Source organism: Fundulus heteroclitus, chromosome 21 (genome assembly GCF_011125445.2).
Source record: "Fundulus heteroclitus isolate FHET01 chromosome 21, MU-UCD_Fhet_4.1, whole genome shotgun sequence".
NCBI classification, from domain to species: Eukaryota; Metazoa; Chordata; class Actinopteri; order Cyprinodontiformes; family Fundulidae; genus Fundulus; species Fundulus heteroclitus.
Window position 1 is genome coordinate 16,377,206 of NC_046381.1, and position 19,615 is coordinate 16,396,820.

A 19,615-nucleotide genomic window follows, 5' to 3' on the forward strand; every position below is an offset into this window, starting at 1 on the left:
TTTTTAGCTGTGTTGTTTGTAGGCATGTGTGGCACAGTTTCTGCTGTGGTTATACTTAGTGCTTTATGAAGAAAGCTGGTACGGTATCATCAACCACCTTCCTAAAAAAACAGCTGTAGGCCATATAGTGGGAAGAACACTAGAAATGCTTACAGATGATGTTGGAACTGGTGTAAAAATCCCTGATGTCTGTTTGTGTGAAAGGAATTGATAAGAATTGATCATGTTCAGGCCTTTTGCTGGTTCTAGATTACTTGGCTGCTTAGCAAATTTCTGCCCTTAGTTTAGATGCAAACATTGCTCTGTCATTTCACACCTGGAAACAAACTGTTGCTGTTAAAATGAATGTGTAGATAAATAATCATAAAGACTCTCTAATGTCATGTACCATTGAATTGATTTGTTTAAGATTTTATCTAGTGACTTTTGGGTCTGGTACCCAAGAAGAGATTTTAACCCTCATCAAAACTGAATATTGAGAGCCTAACTGTGGAATATGAGAGTACAGAAAAGAAAATTATACTTGACGTTTTCTTCTTTTCTTGCCTTAAAGTGTGAAATGTAAAATAAACAAAACTGCGAGAATCTGAAATTGCAAAGGAGTGCACCCCTTCTTGCTGGACCATATTTTGCTTTGAAATGATTAAACTGTACCGTGGCTTAGAGGCTAAACTTTATAAGAGGAAGGAAAACCTCAAATCAGGACACAGGGGGTGTGAGAGAGAAGATATGATCGGTCTTGAAGCTTACCTGGGTCCTATGAGTTCGGCAGGGCATTCTTTGCGTTTTCGTGCTTCTGCCCTCGCAGGGTCAGACGAGTTTTCCCCGACTCCACTCATCATCAATGCATATCAGCGTCTGCAAACGAAACACACAGAGGAAAACACGGTTTCATATACGGAACAACGAATTCTCTGCCTAACTGACTGAGCAAAAACTAACACAACAAAGGTATGGGAAAGGATGACAATGCAGGGCTGAGGGAGGGCCCATATGGTTATCTGCATACAGCACACACACACACACACACACACACACACACACACACACACACACACACACACACACACAAAACCAGAAAGTCTGTGCTGGAAGCACAAGTTGATCCAGTCCAGGAGAAATGAGTGAAAATGGAGCAGAGGTAGAGATTCAATCATTTCTCTCCGATGGCACAGTTCTCCCTAGAGAGACTGAAATGAGAGCACCGCGCTTTGCCTGCAGCAACAGACTGTGCGCTCAAGCGTGTATTGAGAAAAACCCATTCGCTACGGCTCACATTAAGGACAGGGAGAGTTTACAGTGACAACTGCGTCACTGTACGAGCAAAATCCACCTGGAAAGATTTGAGGTCAATCAAAAAAACAACAACAAATAAAAACCTAATGCAGCAATCAGAACCGGTCCTGTTTTCAGGCTGCCTAATTAAAAACGCCTCGTCTCTGTTGGGCAGGTATTTTTGCTGAATGCATTTTTAAGTCTGTCCGAAGTGGACGACTTATAGATGAAGCTTTAGCGTGTATCTGTGTCTCTCTGGGATCTTGAGGGAACCAAACGGCTAAAGCACGAAGAGTGTAAACACGTCAGAGAGCCAGCGGAAAGTGGAACAGTGTTGCGAGTTGGAGGTACAGACTACTTACTTGTTTATTTTGGGAGAAAAGGGACAACAATGAGTTTGCTCAAAAATAGGGATTGGTCCGAAATAAACAGCTCGAACACCGCAACCGGCCGTCCGTCCCTAGATAATGTTTTTACCAGATTGATCAAAATTTCACCGCTAAATGTGAGATTGAATGTTTCAGACACAGTCGTGGAAAAAAAAACAGGACACCTGTGTGTTGTCTAACACTAGTTTGGTGGTCTCTCGTTAATTTTAGATCAACCGTGTTGGTGTACGGAAAATACACACAACATTCAAACCCACCGCCAACACATTTAGCCATCCAAGGAAGTTCCCTCTAAATGCAGACCACAACATGCTAAAAGAAGTCTCTAAACACCATTAAATGTAATTGTGTGACCTAAAGCAGCCCATTGCTACTGCTGATATAAATGTGGGTCCTTTGCCAATGGGAAACCATTAAAAAAGACAAAAGAAACATGATATCCAGATCAAAGTTAACCAAAGGGAACGTGGACAAAGACCATGAATACAGAACAACGTTCTTTAGGCAGATGAGTCCAACACTAAAGTATATGGACACCAGAACAGAGGACATATTTGGCCTAAACCAAACCCAGTATTTTAGAAAAAGAGCTTCATACCAACTGCGAAGTATGGGGGTGGAGGTATCATGGTCTGGAGATGCTTTGCTGCAGCAGGACCTGGCCAGCTCGCCATCATAGAATCTACCGTTACTTAGAGGACGTTTGAGGAACAGTGGAAAAAAATTTACAGTTTGAGCAGAACTGGACCCCGCATCATGACAGCGGCCCAAAACATGTCCTGTATAATTCCCCGAGGACTGGCTAAGAATTGAGAAACGGAAAGTCCCGGACCATGACAAGCTCCAGACGTTGATCGCACTGAGACATTGAGGGACAAGAAACCGGCTGGACATTCAAGAAAACCCCGCAAACAGATCGCACCTGAAAGTGAGGAGCGCGGCGATCTTCTTCCCCGGAACTGATCAATTTAGCCGTGGATGTATGAACATTCAATTAAAAATTCAATTAGAATTCATGGGGTGTCCTAATTTTATTTTATTCTTTTACATGATTGTGATTAGTAAAGTGCCTCGAGAGGACTTGTGGTGTATTGGTGCTACAGTATATAAACAAAGTGATTTTAATGTAATATTCAATGAGTTCTGACATAAATAATCGCCACACGTTGCCAATAAAAGCTGGATCCAACCCATTGAAACGAATCCCACGTATGATACCCTTTAGTTTTTGAGTTTGATGCAAAGATTTTAGGTTTTCCCTGACAACCGAACAGGTTTTACCACTTCCACGGACGCTCACATAGAAAGTCCGACCCTATTGGCTGATGCTCCCTTCTGCTGACGCGCTCAGCTGATCCTGATCAGCACAGTGTGGGAGAGACCTGAGTGCAGAGTTACATGTTGGATAACAGTCAATAACTACTTTTCTTTTTCCGGACCTGACAGATCAGGGTGGTTGCATAAAGCAAAGGCTTGTAATGACACGGACGACTGTCCCTTGGAAAACAATGCAGCAGCTTTTCCTGCCACCGCTGGAGAAAAATAGATTCTTACACATGAACTCAGATGGCTTCAAACAAAAGCTTTAAGGTTTGTATCTTGAAATGCACATAAACACGTCTCAGAAACTGCTCCTTCTCTTACTCTCGAGTCACCACAGGCAGAATTTTAGGCCACCGAATGAAAAACTATCAATTATTAATCAAAGTGCAGTAATGTCTTATTAATTACCACCGTCCTCTGAAAATCTGTCAGCAGCTAATGGACTCAGGTTTAAATATATAGGATATAGACGGTACACTGGAAAGTAAAACCTCAATGCCTTAAAATATATAAGAACTTCTCATTGGTTAAAGCAATCTTGATCATACAATGTGTGGCAAAAGCATTTAGATCCTTAGAATAATTCTGCGTGTGGCCTTGGGGCGCAGTTCAAGAACGGTACAAATTTGCCCCTCCATCAAATGGACCTGACGCAGATGAATATATTTTGCAACTTTTATATACCATATTTTTTGGACTATAAAAGGCACACCTAAAATCCTTACATTTTCTCAAAGATTGATTGTGTGTCTTATAATCCTGTGCGCCTTATATACGATTACCATACTTGTGCATACTGGCCGATTTTATGTGGTACAATGCGCTCAAGAATCTGTCAAAATGTGCAAGTACGCTCCGCTCAATGGATATTCGGAGCATTACGGTACACTGTGTCACCATTTGATTGGCCCGTAACAGGACCCCTGAGCTGTCTACAAGACTGCCTGACTGTAATGTCGAAACTAGAAGTGCATTCATGTAAGGCAGCTAGCACCCGAAGTACATGCGAGCAAAAATGGACCAAGAAAGTTAATTCAATAAAAACTCAAGTTTATTTTGGCCTCATGTTAGAAACAGGGCAGTGTAGTCCAACTACTCTGTCCTCCCGACAGAGACAGATAGCTCTCTCTCAGGAGAGAGCCGTATACGCGGAGGGGCAGAGTGATACTACACATTTTGGAAGAATATTTAATGTGCCTTATTATCAGGTGCTCGTTATGTGTGGACAAAGAGACACATACACACATTAATTCACAGTACGCCTTATAATCCGACGCGCCTTATGGTCCGAACAATATAGCAATGAGATTTTCACTGAAAAATTTATATCTTGACACGCGTTTACCTTATATCTCCCAAGGCGCACTTTGGACCCCGCTGATCTAAGGCGTTCCACAGTAACTCTGGTTGTATGTTTAGGGTCCTTTTCTTGCTGGAAGGTGACCCTACAGCCCCGGTCTCAAGTCTTTTGCAGCTTCAAACAGGTTTTCTTCCAGTATTACACCGTATTTAGCTCCATCTATTCATATTCCTTGACCCAGGTGAAGAAAAGCATCCCCACAGAATCATGCTGCCACCAACATGTTTTGCCGTGGGGAGGGTGTGTTCAGGTTAAAAGTGCGGCATTAGTTTCCTCCCACACAGCGTTTTACATATAGACCAGAAAGTTCAGATTTATCCTCATCTAAAAAGAGCACCTTTTTTTTATTTTAGTTAGTCACACTGAAAGTTGTAGTCATAATGTACAAAAAAAGTTCAAGGGGTTTGAATACTTTTACAAGTACACTCTCTGGTTTGAGCTTGTAAAAGAATCTTAACAGAGAGACCCTTAAAAGAGAAAGTGTGAGTCTTTTCCAGCGTAGGTACCACAGCTGGCGCATGCTGTGTTGTGATACAGTCTCGGCTACTCTTACCATGGAAACGGCTATGACACACTGCTTGCTGCTCTGCCATTACATAAGGAGGGAACAGAGGGGAGAACAACAGCGTTTAGTGGAGAGCAGAGTAGCATTGCCAGGCAGAAGCTGGCTAAAATAATCAGTGAGGTAGTGACCATGCAAAGCTGAGCCTAACTCCCTGCTGCCATGGAGTGAACCGCCTTACGCCAACGGTAGCGCTTGGGCTACAATTGATGGGAGTCAAAGCTACGGTGATGTAGGGTAAAGGGCAAAACGTGTTCCTTTGACAAGTGCTACGAGAGCCATTTGTGACTTGTGCAGTCACAAATGAGTGCACAAATACTAGTACAGAAACATCAGAGGCCGTGTGTTCTGGAGTTTTGCTCTTTTGACCATCACCAGCTTTGTGTAGAACGAGAGTGCTGGCTGAAAACATAAAACTCAATAGCAGAGGTTACCATTTTATTAATGGCAGCAGGCCATTAAACTCTAATAGCCATGCACTATTCTCCATTTTTATTGGCTGGACCAGGGCTTTCAAGCACAAGTTACTATGGGGATCCTGGTCCTGATTGGCTCTGCGTGCCTCACTGAGCCAGATATGATTGGTTACCTCCATCTCCTTGACATAACAGCAATGATGGGTCACTCTACATTGAGACAAATAAGAGAGACTTGAAGTACCGAGCACGTCTCAATGACACCAACACAGACAGCCAGACGGCCTGGCAAGAAGGATGACCGGCTGCCTTTGTAACTGGGAGAGGGAAGTGGGGGGTCCGGTCTCAACACAGGCAGAGGGGGGTTTCTCATCTCAAAAAAAAAAAAAAGTCTGGACTGCTGGCAAACTAAAAACCACTGAGAAAACATTAGCACACGGATATAGCGTGATAATATTTTTAAACATCCAGGACATCTCCAATAGATGCTACTAGCTTGAGGATGAAACACCAACTTTGAGTAGGTAGAACAGTAGTTCTCAAATAGTGAGGCGCACCCCCCCTAGAGGGCGTGAAGGAATGACAGGAGGGGCCCCAAGAATAGCTTTGCCCTTTTCCTTTTTGTTCCAGACCGTTTGGTCTGATCCTGCAGTCAGTATGAATATTAGGGGATTTTCATTAATCCTCAGAGCAACGCGTAGGATTATCTCCTTTCACTCCACTAGGAGGCTTTATTATTTGTTAAATTACATTATTCAGGCATATCGGGAGAAACAGAAGTGGTTCGGTAAACGCTGGAAGTGACCTTTCCGCTATTAAAAGCCACTAGAAAAGAAGTAAACTAAATCCATTGGATTACTTCTCACTTACGTTTCGATACATAACCCAACATGGTGAGTTGAACATTGTAAACCGATACGAAACGTGTTGCTTCTGCAAATCATTCTGTGGTTTCACGGTTATTCTGAACATTAGCACCTAGTTAGCGCTATGTTAGCTGTGTTTAACAGTATTAACAGTATAGTTTGAAACTGATGCGTTATATACTACCCTTCGCAAACAGTAGCATATGTGAAGTAAATTTTACTAATTATACTTAAGTATAAGCTTAAGTCTTAGTATTAATGTACTTAGTCTTAGATTTCTGTTTATACCTTTCAGTAAAAGTCAAGTATACTTCACTATAGCCTACTTTAGTTAAGTATATGAAATATAGTTTATAAACAGTAAAGTTGAAGTACACCGACTCATTTTAAGTATGAAATAAGTATACTTGTAGTATACTTAGATTACTTTTTGATAGGGGTCAAGAAACAAACCATTTGTGATTAAAATGTCTGATTTAAATCCAGTATAACTTTGGTTATGTGTTCATATGATTTACTGTGAAGGTCTAACTTTGTGGTTTGAATTTGTGTTTATTGAGGCTTATCAAATACTAAAGTTTGATGACGTGTGAAATTACTTGCCAATAAATAATCACTAAAAATGTGACATTGTCAAAAAGTTCTAGTTGTTGTAAATTGCTATAGAATGTATTTAAAAGTAAAAATTATTCTGGGTGATCTTGAGAGCGACGGTTTCAATGTATTAAGAGAGAAAACAATAAAAGTTACATTTGACACATTTTGTTGGGCTGTTCATTAGCCGATATCAACATGAGCCCTGCGTTGAAAACTGCACAAAGCTTCAATGACCCTGCGGGAGGAATTAAAAGTTAATAGAGACTATTAAGGTAAGTAAATGATAGCATGTTTCCCTGACCGGCCAGTATCATCTTAAAAAGAATTGTCATTGTTGTCCCTCAGCCTTATAGAAATACATGAAAAGTCATCTTCAACAATCAGGATCAGTTTTCACGGCCTCCCAATCTGGTTCTTTATGTTTTCTGCTGTCATAAACGTTTGACACTCCTATCACTGCTTTGAAGCCAACGCTTAAGAGCTTCCCTGCCCAACAACAACAAATAAATATCTAAGGACAGCTCCTATCATTAGCCTGTGCTGACTGGACAAACAGGTTGATTTCTCGGCTGTCGCTTTTTTTATTCATTGCATTCTTGCTTGCACCCCCTGGAAATGTCCACCTCCCACTCTATGCAACTCATTTCAGATTAGGCATTTGTCAATCCAGAGTTCCTATCTGATACTGTTACACCATAAAAAACTATATCATCTGTGATTTAAAAATGTTGAATTGCAGCAAGCTAACAAATGGCATTTGATCAGTATTACCATTTAGAAATCTTTGCCATTGCAACTGTACATTCCAATTAAATTTGTCTTCTGCATGTAACCCATCCCTTGGGGAGCAGTGGGCAGCTTACAGGGCCTGGGGGGTTATCTGGGACTATGGGTGTTGTTTAGGGACCCATAGCGGCAGGCCTGCGGGGATCGAATTGGGTTCCTGCAGCCTTCTCAGAACGCAAGCAACTCTTCTAACCCCCACCCCCAATTTAACGTTTGTCCATCCTTTGCAGCTATTACAGCTTCAACTCTTCTGGGAAATGTTGTCCACACGGTTTTGGAGTGTGTTTATGGGGATTTTTGACCAATCTTCTACAAGCACATTTATGAGGTCAGACAATGATGTTGGATGAGAAGGTGTTTTATCGCATTAAGGTCAGGAATCAGTTCAATTCTGTTCAATGACATCCACAGATTGCCAGATGGAGAGGCACAATTTGTTACTTCAGAGAACGTGTCTCCACTGCTCAAGGGTCCAGTGACAGTGAGCTTTACACCACTGCATGCAATGCTTAACATTGCACTTGGCGATGCACCGCTTGGATGTAGCTGTATTTATTCTAGCAAAATCCAGAATGGAAATCTTTTTTTTAAACTTTCTGCAAAGTCAAAAGTTTAGGTTTATTTCCTTAATATTTGGGGAAATTACCTTTTAATCTTTTTAACCTTAGTGTAATGTTCATACTATTCTTAAATAAGCTTCTTACAATGATTTGCTAGATTTTTTTTTATCCATTCCTCATGACAGAAAGGGGTTTAACTGAGTCAGATTTATAGGCTGCCTTGCTGACATTTTTCTCCACAAATTTTCCATTGTGCTGAAATCAGGGCTTTGTAATGGTTAAAAAAAAACATTGACTTTTTTTTGGTTATAAAGCTTTTTTAGAACCAATTTGACAGATGACCAGGGTCATTGTCTGTTGGGAAGACCCATTTGTGTCCCAGCCTCAACATTCAGGCCAATATCTTAATTTGTTGTATTAATATTTCCAAATTTTGTTCTTCCTCATGATTCCATCTAATCTGCGAAGTGCGTACTTGCCTCCTGCAGTAACCCCCCCCAACACAACCTAATTCTGCTATCGCCCTACGTCCTGACTAGCAAATGTCCCCCCCAAGTTTTCCCCTAAACATAATATTCATTGTTAGCACACACTTAAATTTCTGTTTCATAAGACTAAAAGGAAAAGCTTTCAAAAACTGAGGTATGTATTCCTGGGTTCTAAACTGTAATCTGGCCTTTTTGGGGGGTTGCTTTTGGGGTCAGAATGACTTCTTCCTCTCAGAGTGGCTTTTCAGCCCATGCGGTATAGGACCCATTTCTCTCTTATCAGCTTCAGCAGGCCTCTTTTGCTTTTGTGCTTTGGGTTGATATCTCCAGGTCACAGATCTCGTCTCCTTCCTGAACGATATGATGGCTGGACATTCCCATGTTGTTTGTACTTGAATACACCAGTTTAAGCAGATGAACACAGCATCTTCAGGCATCTGGATATTGTTCTCAAGGATGAACCAAACATGTGGAGGTCCACAGTTGTCCTCCTAATGTTTCGGCTGCTTTCCTTAAGATTTTTTTTCATGGTGTCCTGCAAGGAAGTGGTGTGTTTGAGTTGTTGCCTCACGGTGAGAGGAGACAGGTTTAGATGTTTGTTTATTCCGCGCATGTCTAAAGTAGTTAGCTAAATACAGCAAGTGTTTTCAAAAGAAATAGTGACCCAACTCCTGTTCTTAGATAGCAAGACCAAAAAGAATCCAGTTTTTATCAACCAAGCCGACATCATTTGCAAAACTGAGTGACCATTATGAATAAAGCAATGAGCAAAACTGTTTTTAAGCTTTGGATCTACCGTGATTTAAGCATCTCTTTTCTACAATCAGACTATCAGACTATGACCATATTTTCTAGAGCAAAAAAAAAAGCCCTGCAGTAGTTTTGACTTGACAATTTCGGCCCATATGCATAAACGTTTGGACACCTGTGGTTTATACTGTAAATGTAAATATCTGGCTTCAACTTTACCGTTATTGTGTATGTATAAACCAGCCAAGGTCCTAGTTAACAATGACAGCTTCCTAATTAAAAGTCTAATTTATTTTATACAATAAAAAGATTAATTGTAATAAATGACAGGAGAGGAAAAAGCAATTCATTGTTACTCCTGTCCCGGGCATGACTGACAGCAATAAATAGGTTATAGATGGGTAGGGTAAGTAACCTCATTATGTTCCTGAATGATTGGCATATTCTAGGAAGCATCTATTAAATCTGCAGCTCATCAAGCCGTCAGCTCATCTAATTCATTATTACACCAAGTAGGGACATATGGTCCATCAGTCATTAGCGCAAGTCATTTTTGCAGACTGGAAACCAGCTAAATAACTCTTCCTCAAAACCCAGCAGCCACGTAAAGAGAAGTGCTTGAGCAGCTATGACCCTTTTTTTATTCAGTAGTAAAGAAATTGAAAAGGCAAAACATTACAAGGAAACAAGTGATATTAACTTTTATTTAGACTAATGCACTCCAGGAAGGTTGTGTCAGTAGAAGAGAATGATTCTAATATCCTCAAAAGATTTTAAAACGCAGCATTTTAGAGAAAATACTATGTAACCAACAGCTCACCACCGTTAGCTGGATATGATTTACAAGTGTTAAAATTGAAGTGTGTTTTTACCCTTTAGGTATAATATGCTGTTATCTTCTGTGTGTTCCTGGCAGAGCAGCAGCTTTGACTGGGAAAGCACAGGCTGAAGGACTGAGTGCGAAAAGGATGCTGGGGTCACGAGGTTTATTTGAGCAGCGCCCTTCGGTACAGCCGTCACTTTGAAACTGAGCTTGGATCTCACACAAGTGTAGTAGCCGTCTCTGCTTGGACTACTCTCCCGTCTCTCTTGCATAAACACAGACGGGTGAACGTTTGCGAGCTGACAGGTCGCGTCCGACGGTGTGAACGACTCTCACGTCGTTACAAGTTTTCATCTTTATCATATCTGTGACCGACTCCCAAGGCTGCATGGTGGGGCGGGTTATTAAACAACTACAACAGCCACAACACCTCCTCAAGAAAAACGACACTGGGAATTTTCCACAAGCTAAAGCCATGCGTCAGACAGAATGACATTTCAGGCAAAATATAACAAATCCAACTTCACGGCGCAACAAAAACTGAGGAAAATTCAGCTGACATTGGGAGTGCTCTTGAGACACTGGCCATAGGTGTGTGTATGGTTGCTTATAACTTAGGTGTCACACGAGCAGACCCTCCAGGACTGAGCTGGAGCCAACCAGTCTGGCGAGGGAGGAGCGCAGGGACGACGAGCGGCTTGATGTGGGATAAAGTGCAGGAGGCAACCGTGCTTCCTCCTGTCAAAACTCAGCTGGTGCGACTTGCTTGTTTGTAACCTGCTCCAGCAGATGGCCGCCAGCCACAGAAACCAAACCCAAGACCATTCAGCAGCATCTGCAGCCAAGAAAACAACACATTGGGTCTAGAGGACAGAGCCAGAAAGTGCTACCCTAAAACAGCACTTTTGAGGACTCCTTCATCTTTGCGTAGTCCTGAAACCAGTTGTAACGACATTGATGTAAAGATTGTAAAAATAATTTAAAGAAAAACGGATTTGCCCTTTCAACTCACAACATAATGGAGGAAAGAAATGTCTCGTGTTGCCAAATGGAGACTGCATCTGCCAGTGTGCTGTTCCTATAATTTTGTGGTTTATCATGGCTTTGCTTAGAGACACACCTAGTGTTTCTGGAGCTCACTGGGCACCGGGTAAGACTATTCATCAAACTGAATCAGAAGCTATCGGGCCAGCGTTTGAAGTCTTATTCACTACTATAACGAGGGCCCTTCCAGAGAGCGCAAGAACCTGTGTCGGGCTGAACGATGTCTTGCTGGTGTGTAATTTGTCCTCGCTCGACGTCTCGGCACAACGAGCCCCAGGAGGGACACGGCGAACAAGAGGGCACAGACAAAGAGTGCTTCTAGGGGTCTGCAACATGGGGAATTTATTTTCCCGCGAACTGACGAGGAAATCATGACAGGAGGAGGACCCGGAGGATGCCCGTCTTCTCATTTTACACCCTCGGTATTTGTGCAGGGGGTGAAAAGAGGTGTCGCGAGAGCCAACGTACACAAAAACTTGTTCGACTCGTGCAAGAGGGTTCCTCGAGGCAAACATGCATTTAAACAATACAAATTTGAACAGAATTCAATACAAGTGGAGGTTGCGGTGAACTCTGGCCTCGCCGACAGCCGCTGTTACCTTGAACCAGATGTTGGGCTATCGGGTTTGGGTCAATAGAAAAGGAAAGATAGGAAGGAGAGGGAGGGGAAAAACAATCAAAGTCATAAACCTAAGGTCTAACGTGTATTGTGACTTCTTCAAGGTGATGCCAGAGGCTCAAATAGATCGATCCAATTTAGGTTGTCATGTAGTCGAACTCTGCTTACCAACGGTTCTGTGGAGCTCACTTTCCCTGCCTTTTGTGTCCACATCTAATGTAGACGACCAACATGCTGAATCTGCAGTGGTTAGATTCACTCTGATAATGGCAGGGAGAAAAACGACTGAAGAAAATGCTGCTTTGTTGCCATCTGTATCGCTTTCCCACTATTCAACAATGATCATAATTCCATGTTTTCTTAACATTGTGCCGCTCTCATCAGAATGCCTTCTAGCTGAGCACAGAAGAGGTCAAAGTCTTTGTTTTTAGCCTGAACAATGCTAGGTTGGAGATCCGCTCTCTTCTAGACTCAACCGACAAGAGCCGGCAAGAAACCTAAATCTTAACGTCCGCATAAAGACAGTCTCCGTGTTAGCCTCCTACCGTCAGACTGAATGGTTTCCAGTCCAGTCGGGACAGAGAAAAACTTTATTTTTAGTAAGATTACTGAAATGGTATCTTTATAATCAGTAAACGATCAGACAGCTGCAGCTCATTCTAAATGCTGTTGCTAGCACCCTGGCCAACACCAGCAACCTGGATCATATCACGCCACTCTTTAAATTAATGCGCTGAACATTGTTTGTAAAAGCAGATAATCTAGCAAACCAACGTCCTGTGCACAAAGTACTGGCTCCTTTAAATCAAGAGTGAAAAAGTCTTGTAATGTGTACATTGTTTAAATGCAATATTCTTTGCTGTTGTACTTTTCTGTTAATAGACATAAAAATAAATTGTTTCCCTGTCTTGCTGAGAATCTCCAAGTTAGTCGAGTTTCTCCAACAGCTGTGCTTACAGTGTTAAAAAAAAGAAGAAGAAAAAATCAAAGGCAATTTTTCAAACCTTTCCTGATGGGTAAAATAATACAAACTGTTCCAGTTGTATACGACCTAGTTCCACTCAAGATCTTCTCCTCTCTGGAATCACTGCAAGGTAATGGCCCTAAAGTGGCAGAGAGCAACAACAAGCCAGGCCCCCCCATTTACTGAAAGCTGATCATTCTCATCAATCTTTAATGGCGGCAGTAACTTCAGGATGTTGCAGGATGAGAAGCAGACGGTTCGGCATCTGCCTGTCAGAGGAATGCTGGAAAGTACATTGGTGGAATATACAAAGTAGAGCCCCAATTTGCCCACTTAGCATGACGAGATGACAAAAATGACGACTATTATGAGTAAGCATCTTCAAACAACAATGTAGACCAAATTTATTACTGATGATTACTGAGGAGATTTCGATGACACTGAGGAATTCAAACAAATATAAAGGCAGTATAATCTTCGTGCGTGATATTCACACAGAAATATTCATCCCCTATCCAAATAATTGAAATCAGATTTTCCAATCACTCCCATGGCCACAGGTGAATAAAATAAAGCACCTATGGGCAATGCAGACTGTTTCTACACTGCAAAAATGGAACTAAAAGTAAGTAAAAATTTTCATGAAATGGGTGTATTTGTCCCTGATTTGAGCAGGTATATACAATTATAGGCCAAAGGAATAAAATGTTTGCACTTGAAAAAGAAACAACTCATCTCCAGCATTTTATTTCAAGTGCAGTATATCTAAGTATCTTATTTTAGGGGTCAAAATACTCATTCCATTGGCAGATAATCTTATTTACCTGCTCAAATTAAGGACAAATGCACCAATTTTACTTAGTTTTAGTTCTGTTTATGCAGTGTGCAAACATTTGTGAAAGAATGGGACACTCACAGGAGCTTAGTGAGTTCCAACATGGTTCTGGGATAAGATGCCACCTGTGCAACTAGTCCAGTGGTGAAATGTTGCTGCTCTTACATATTATACAGTCAGTGGCATTACAACAAAGTGGAAGCGATTAGGAAGGAAACAACTCAGCGGAGACTGAGAGCCAGACCTTCTCGTCCAGCATCAGTGTTTGACCTCATAAATGTGCTTCTGGACGAATGGTCAAAAATTCCCATAAACGTACTCCAGAACCTTGAGGACAACCTTCCCAGAGGAGAAGAAGCTGTTTTAGCTGCAAACGGTGGACCAACATCACATTGAACCTCCCGGGTTAAGAATGGGAAGGGGAAATTGTTTTGGTAAAAGCTTGCAATGTTGAATATATGTTTAAGAAAATCTATTGCGCAAATACTCTGAAGAGGCAACATTTCACAGAGTATTTCCACCACATGTGTTTGATCAGGGTAAACTGCCACAACATTAGAATCAATTCAAAAATATGTTAGAACAATGTAAATCATATGATATAGCATAACTACTGTATATTTGAGCAGTTATTCTAATAATAAGAGTTTAAAATCAATTCAAATATCGTGAAATGTTACAATTTACTTTTGAAAAACCAACTCCTCCGCCTCCTGTCTGCCTTGCTGCAAAGCTGCGAGTGAATGAAGCTGCTGGTGGTTACTGGCCGCTGCTCTGCTGTCGGTAGAGAAGAAGACAGGAGACGACGGTCCATCGTTTCCTACATAGCGACTCATATTTGGGGACTTTTCAGACCCCTTTCTGTGTTTTTGCCGATTTAGCAGCTTCAATTGAAAGCAGTAATCTGTCTACTATTACTGTCTCACGACAACTGCTAGAGCTGCGTGAGGTCCTTCTATTCCCTCAGCGCTGTCTCAAAGGCACAGGCAGCTGCTGTGTGAGTTTTGTGAAAGGCAAGTTATTGCACTATTAATCACATTAGGGATGCTCATCTTTGTTCAAGTGGAACCTTTTATTTATTATGCCTTATTTTAAAGGTTTGCACTTCAAGCCCAATAGGGAAATTCATTTTGGTTTGTTAATTTTTTTTGTGTCAAATAAATACAAAGTTTATTTGAATGATTTCTTTGTTTCTAGTTTTTTTTTAAAGAAAAAAAATCTATTAAAATTATAAATCTAATTTATTGTGGAAAAAAGTCAGAGACTATATTTTTAGGCCATATTGCCCAGTCCTACTTTGACCTGTCCAATACCCCAGTTTTATCTCCATGGCTCAACAGGAAAAGTTGCTTTTTAACATGGGAAAAGGAAAAACTAATTTGGTCGGGTGACCGAGGGAAAATACACACAGTTGCACAGGTTTAACAAAAGACTGTAGCAGTAAAAAACAAAACAAAAAAAACTTTGATTTTATACATCCTAGGACACAATTGAGTTTTTTTGTTTATTTAGGAGAAAAATACATTAAAAAAAACAGTGTCACCAGGTAACACAGGTAAACCAGTCGCTTCATTTCAGTGGTGTAAAGTTAATCCTTGGCATTACATCATCTGCTGGTAACAAGCGCTGGAACACCTCCACCTAAAATCCTGCTCAGCCAGTAAAATCTGGAAGCCAGAGACACGAACCTGGGCAGCTAACTCAAGGTGAAACATCACACCGTGTCTGGGTATTCACTGTGACCTCAGCAGGACTGTGAGCTTGTCCATTTGTCCGGCAGTCTTCCGGTTGCCAAAATTCCCTGTTACGATTGAGGGGAAAGTCCTTCTGACCCATGCCGGGAAGCCATGGGTTGGAGCCGGTCTTGATTTACAGTAAGGCTTTAAAACGATACTGCTAGAGTTTTTTGTCACACCGGTTTTGTGTTTTAGAGTACTCTGATTAGTGCCGGCGTCACGTGACTGGAATTTGGCCATGCAGCGTGGCATATGTTGCTCCAACCTGCTAGTCAGCTGGCTGAAAGAAGGCTTTCCCCCTTTTTTGGCAACAATAAAACTAAACCATGGCGAAAAACACAAGGTAAGCACTTAACCCTTAAACCAACTACTATATTTAGCCTTTTTTTGTGGACTATGTCTATGCATAAAAATCAAAGCAGCATGTGACGATCAAGATGTTTTGGTATATTAGCAGCTGGAGGACTAATTGCTACTTTAAAAAAAATTATTTCAAAGATTTTTGTTTTAAATTGTGGGGAAAATACTTTCAAACTGTGGTCTTTTTATTCAAGGTTATCATATTGCAAGAGCCTAACCCGGGCATTACTGTCCAGATGGCGTGATTACTCCCGACATCATATGTTAAACGATGGACGGATTTAACAGCACAAGACAAAGGGTTTAAAACGCCATTGTTCTGCCAGATGAAGAGCGAAACAGGAAGAAGCGAAACACTGTGACAACCACATCTGAGCTCCTAAAACAACGTACTCTGCAATGCGCCTTCTGATTTGCTGTCAAAAATCAGAAACCCGACAAGCACAGAGACGCACATCAATCCAAGCTGTGAAAGCAACAGATCGGCCTGAAATCTTTCAGTAACCTCAGGATCTGTAAAGCAGATTAACGAGCAAAAATACTCAAAGAAACACTTGATCGCGAAGATCGTTTACAAAGAGCGCTCCTCTGCGTTACCCACAATATAAACTAAGGCTGCAGGACAAAAAGCCACAGAAACATCATCTCCACAGGCTCCCTTGGCTGCATAACATTTTTTTTAAAATGATGCAAACTCGTACAGCCTCATGAGTTCGTAGCTTGACTTGCTTCATGTCAACGGTTCATGCTTTTGCGTTTGACAGGACTGTATTTATCATATTGTGCAACGGCGTTTGCACCAGCAGAGTTGGCTGTTGGCTTCTTACCTTGGTCTTAGTCCAGAGAGTCCCTCAGGCCATTGCTGCAAGACGATAATGCCTGGAAACCTTTACACATCGTCCACTTCTCCCTGCTGGGAGAAACAACAGCGACACTTGGAATCAGCCCTCGGCAGAGCGAATCAACCGGTGTCACACCGAAGCATTTGCAGGAGCGCATGTTCGAGCGCCGCGGCTACAGGGCAGGACTAAATGCGGCGTTTGTTCTGCGAGCGAGGCTTCTTCTGTTTCATGATCTATCGTAATGAAATCCAGGCAACAGCCAAAGTGTTTCCGAAGCCCTCGGGAGAGGACGGCACAACATTGTTTTGGTTGCAGCCGTTATAAAAACAGTGTCGGAAAACATAAAGCTGCAAACCCTTCAAAGCATTCTTTTTTCTTTCTTTTTTTTTTTTTTTTTTTGCTCACACACACACTGCCGAGCCTCTTTCAGGGCCGAACACAACATGTGCAGCTCATTCAGCAGTTTGCAGCTGTCTGACAGTTCAACTCAGAGTTCAAATGGAGAAATGCGCTGTTCTGGAGGGAGGGTGGGGGTTTATTCTGTTATAGCAATGCAGTTCTAGCAATAGTTGTCCCGTGAAATTTGATAGAGGTGACGTAAACAAGAGCACAACAAAAAAAAAAAAAAAACATGCGGATGACAAGTGACAAACAAATAGTTAATGGCTATTATGCTAATTATGTTCTAGTTTATCCACTTAAATATTCTTAATCCTTCAGGTACTTTCAGTACGTACCCATTTGAATTAACTCAGTTCTTTGGATGGCTCTAATAGAGGAAAAGTAATATGTGCCTTATTACCGTATTTGTTTAGACCATGAGGTGCACCGGATTATAAGGCGCACCAAATATTCTTCCCAAGTGTGAAATATCACTCCGCCCCTTCACGTACACAGGTCTCTGTCGGGAGGACAGAGTAGTCGGACTACACTGCCCTGTTTCTAACATAAGGTCAAAATAAACTTTTAGATTGAATTAACTTACTAGGTTTATTGTTGCTAGTGCATACTCTGCACACTTTGAGCTCGGCGGACTCCGCTCTGACTCTCCGCAGACGTTTAACCCTTCATAGTCGAGCGTACCATTGCCTACATTTTTTGTGGTAAATTCCTACAATTCCCACACTATTGCCACTAGATCAAAGCGGTTGAACAGGTGGTAAAATGTGTGATTAGCTAGCTGAGCATCTAGAGCCGTTTCTTTTCCAGCAGACTCCCACCTGTCAGTGAGAACAGAGAGGGACTGTGATGCCGCGCGTCCTTACGACCGCATGCTTGGAGCAGCTCAGTGTATCAAGCTCAGTGTCACATATAACAGTTTGATGTAAAGACTTCTTGTGGCTGAGAAGTCGTAAAAATTGAGCTGTGCGGAGTGAACTACGGCCGATTATATGGGAGCCGTTACATGAATGCACTTCTAGTTTCGACATTACAATCAGGCAGTCTTGTAGACAGCTCAGGGGTCCGATCATGTAGTGACACAGTGTGCCGTAATGCTCCGAATATCCATTGAGCGGAGCGGCTTCATTGCTTACCTAAGTCGCATTTACACATTTTAACAGATTTCTGAGCGCTTTGCACCACATAGAAATCGGTCAGTAAGTACTACGCTAATCATATATAAAAAGGTGCACTGGATTATAAGGTGACCATCGATTTTTGAGAAAATTGAAGGATTTTAAGTGTGCTTTATAATCCGAAAAATACGGTAATCACAGCATTCAATTAATCGGGCCATTCGAAAAGTTTCAAGGACAATTATGCAAACTATCTTGCCAACGGTGCGCAAAAATTGGAATGCCTTCACAAATCTGGGCAACTTCCTCCAACAAAACGGGCCGCCGTTTCTGTTCGGCTGCATGCCTTAAACCGTACGCTCCACATATACAGATCTCGCTGCACAGAGAGAGAAATATGCTAACACAAAAGGGAAACCATGGGAAATTCATGGGAAAACCCCACAGCTGAAATATATTATTGCGGGGTTCACACGGCATTGTTTTCAGGTGAAATCGAACACTTTGGTTGCATTTCTAATATTCATTTACACACAGGCGAATGTTTTTCTGACAACAGCACAATGTGAAAAACGGTTCCAGGGTGCAATGGTTCGAAAACGTCACGTCAAACAGGAACTGAACTTTTCTTCAAGGGAATCCCTGGCTCACGCGCAGTATGACAGAAATCAGCAATTAATGCAAACAGGAACAACATTGCAGCTGCCAACCAATCTAAAAACCACAGAAGAAGAAAAATAGCATAGGGCACACCGTTTTAGCTGCTGACTCTTCTGAATATAATCACAGGTAGATTCGGATATAATTCAAAACCAGAAAAAAAAAAAAAAGCCTGCATAAATGTTTGTGGGAAAGCCCCGCTTCCCTTTTCTCCAGATAGAGCTTCTGGGGCAGCATGACAACGATACCACGCATGTTAGTGCAGCTATGTTTAAAGTGCTACTTAAACATAGCACTTCTAAATGTCACCAAATCGACTTAGTCAAAGGTCAAAGAAGAACCCAATTACAAATCTGTGCATCTTTTAGAGATTGCAGACAGTGCACAAACAAGTTAAAACAGCTTAAAGCTGATTTGTCTTTCAGAATCCTTTTGGGCAGACGTGTTGAGCCAATAAAGACAAACGAAAGACTTTGAGCAGGAATAACTGCAAGGGCTGCAAAACGACATTTGCAAACAAATAGTTTTGCCTTTTTTTTTGTTTTTTGCCTGTGTCATAAACATGCATTTATCTATATCTATTGCAGAAACCCCTGTTTCCAAAATTCAAAGTGAAAAAAAAAAAAAAAAAGCAAACGAGAAGCAGCAGGGATCAATACTTCTGCTTTATACTGCACATAACCAAATGAGCCGGCTGGGGAAACCACTTACATGATGTGATGTGCTGACATTACATGAGCGTAAACAGATTCTCCCTGTGAAGCAAACCGGGTAAAAGATAGAAACCCACAAGGGAAGAAGAAAATAACAACTATTTATATATTTTGGAGTACACCACAGAAG

General features: G+C 41.6%; 1 protein-coding gene across 7 annotated transcripts in view; it reads right to left on the bottom strand.

Annotated features, from left to right (window-relative positions):
- ncoa2 (nuclear receptor coactivator 2) overlaps window positions 1–19,615 on the bottom strand; it is a 95,281-nt gene that overhangs the window by 54,821 nt on the left and 20,845 nt on the right. For 6 of the 7 annotated variants that reach the window (XM_036125690.1, XM_021313478.2, XM_036125691.1 and 3 more), the window contains exons 2-3: window positions 16,581–16,666; window positions 751–858 (exon numbers count right to left, since the gene is read on the bottom strand). In XM_036125690.1, coding sequence (XP_035981583.1) covers window positions 751–842 — 92 coding nt within the window. In that variant the 5' untranslated portion in view covers window positions 843–858; window positions 16,581–16,666. The remainder of the gene's footprint in view (window positions 1–750; window positions 859–16,580; window positions 16,667–19,615) is intronic. The other variant, XM_036125689.1, reaches the window with a different exon arrangement.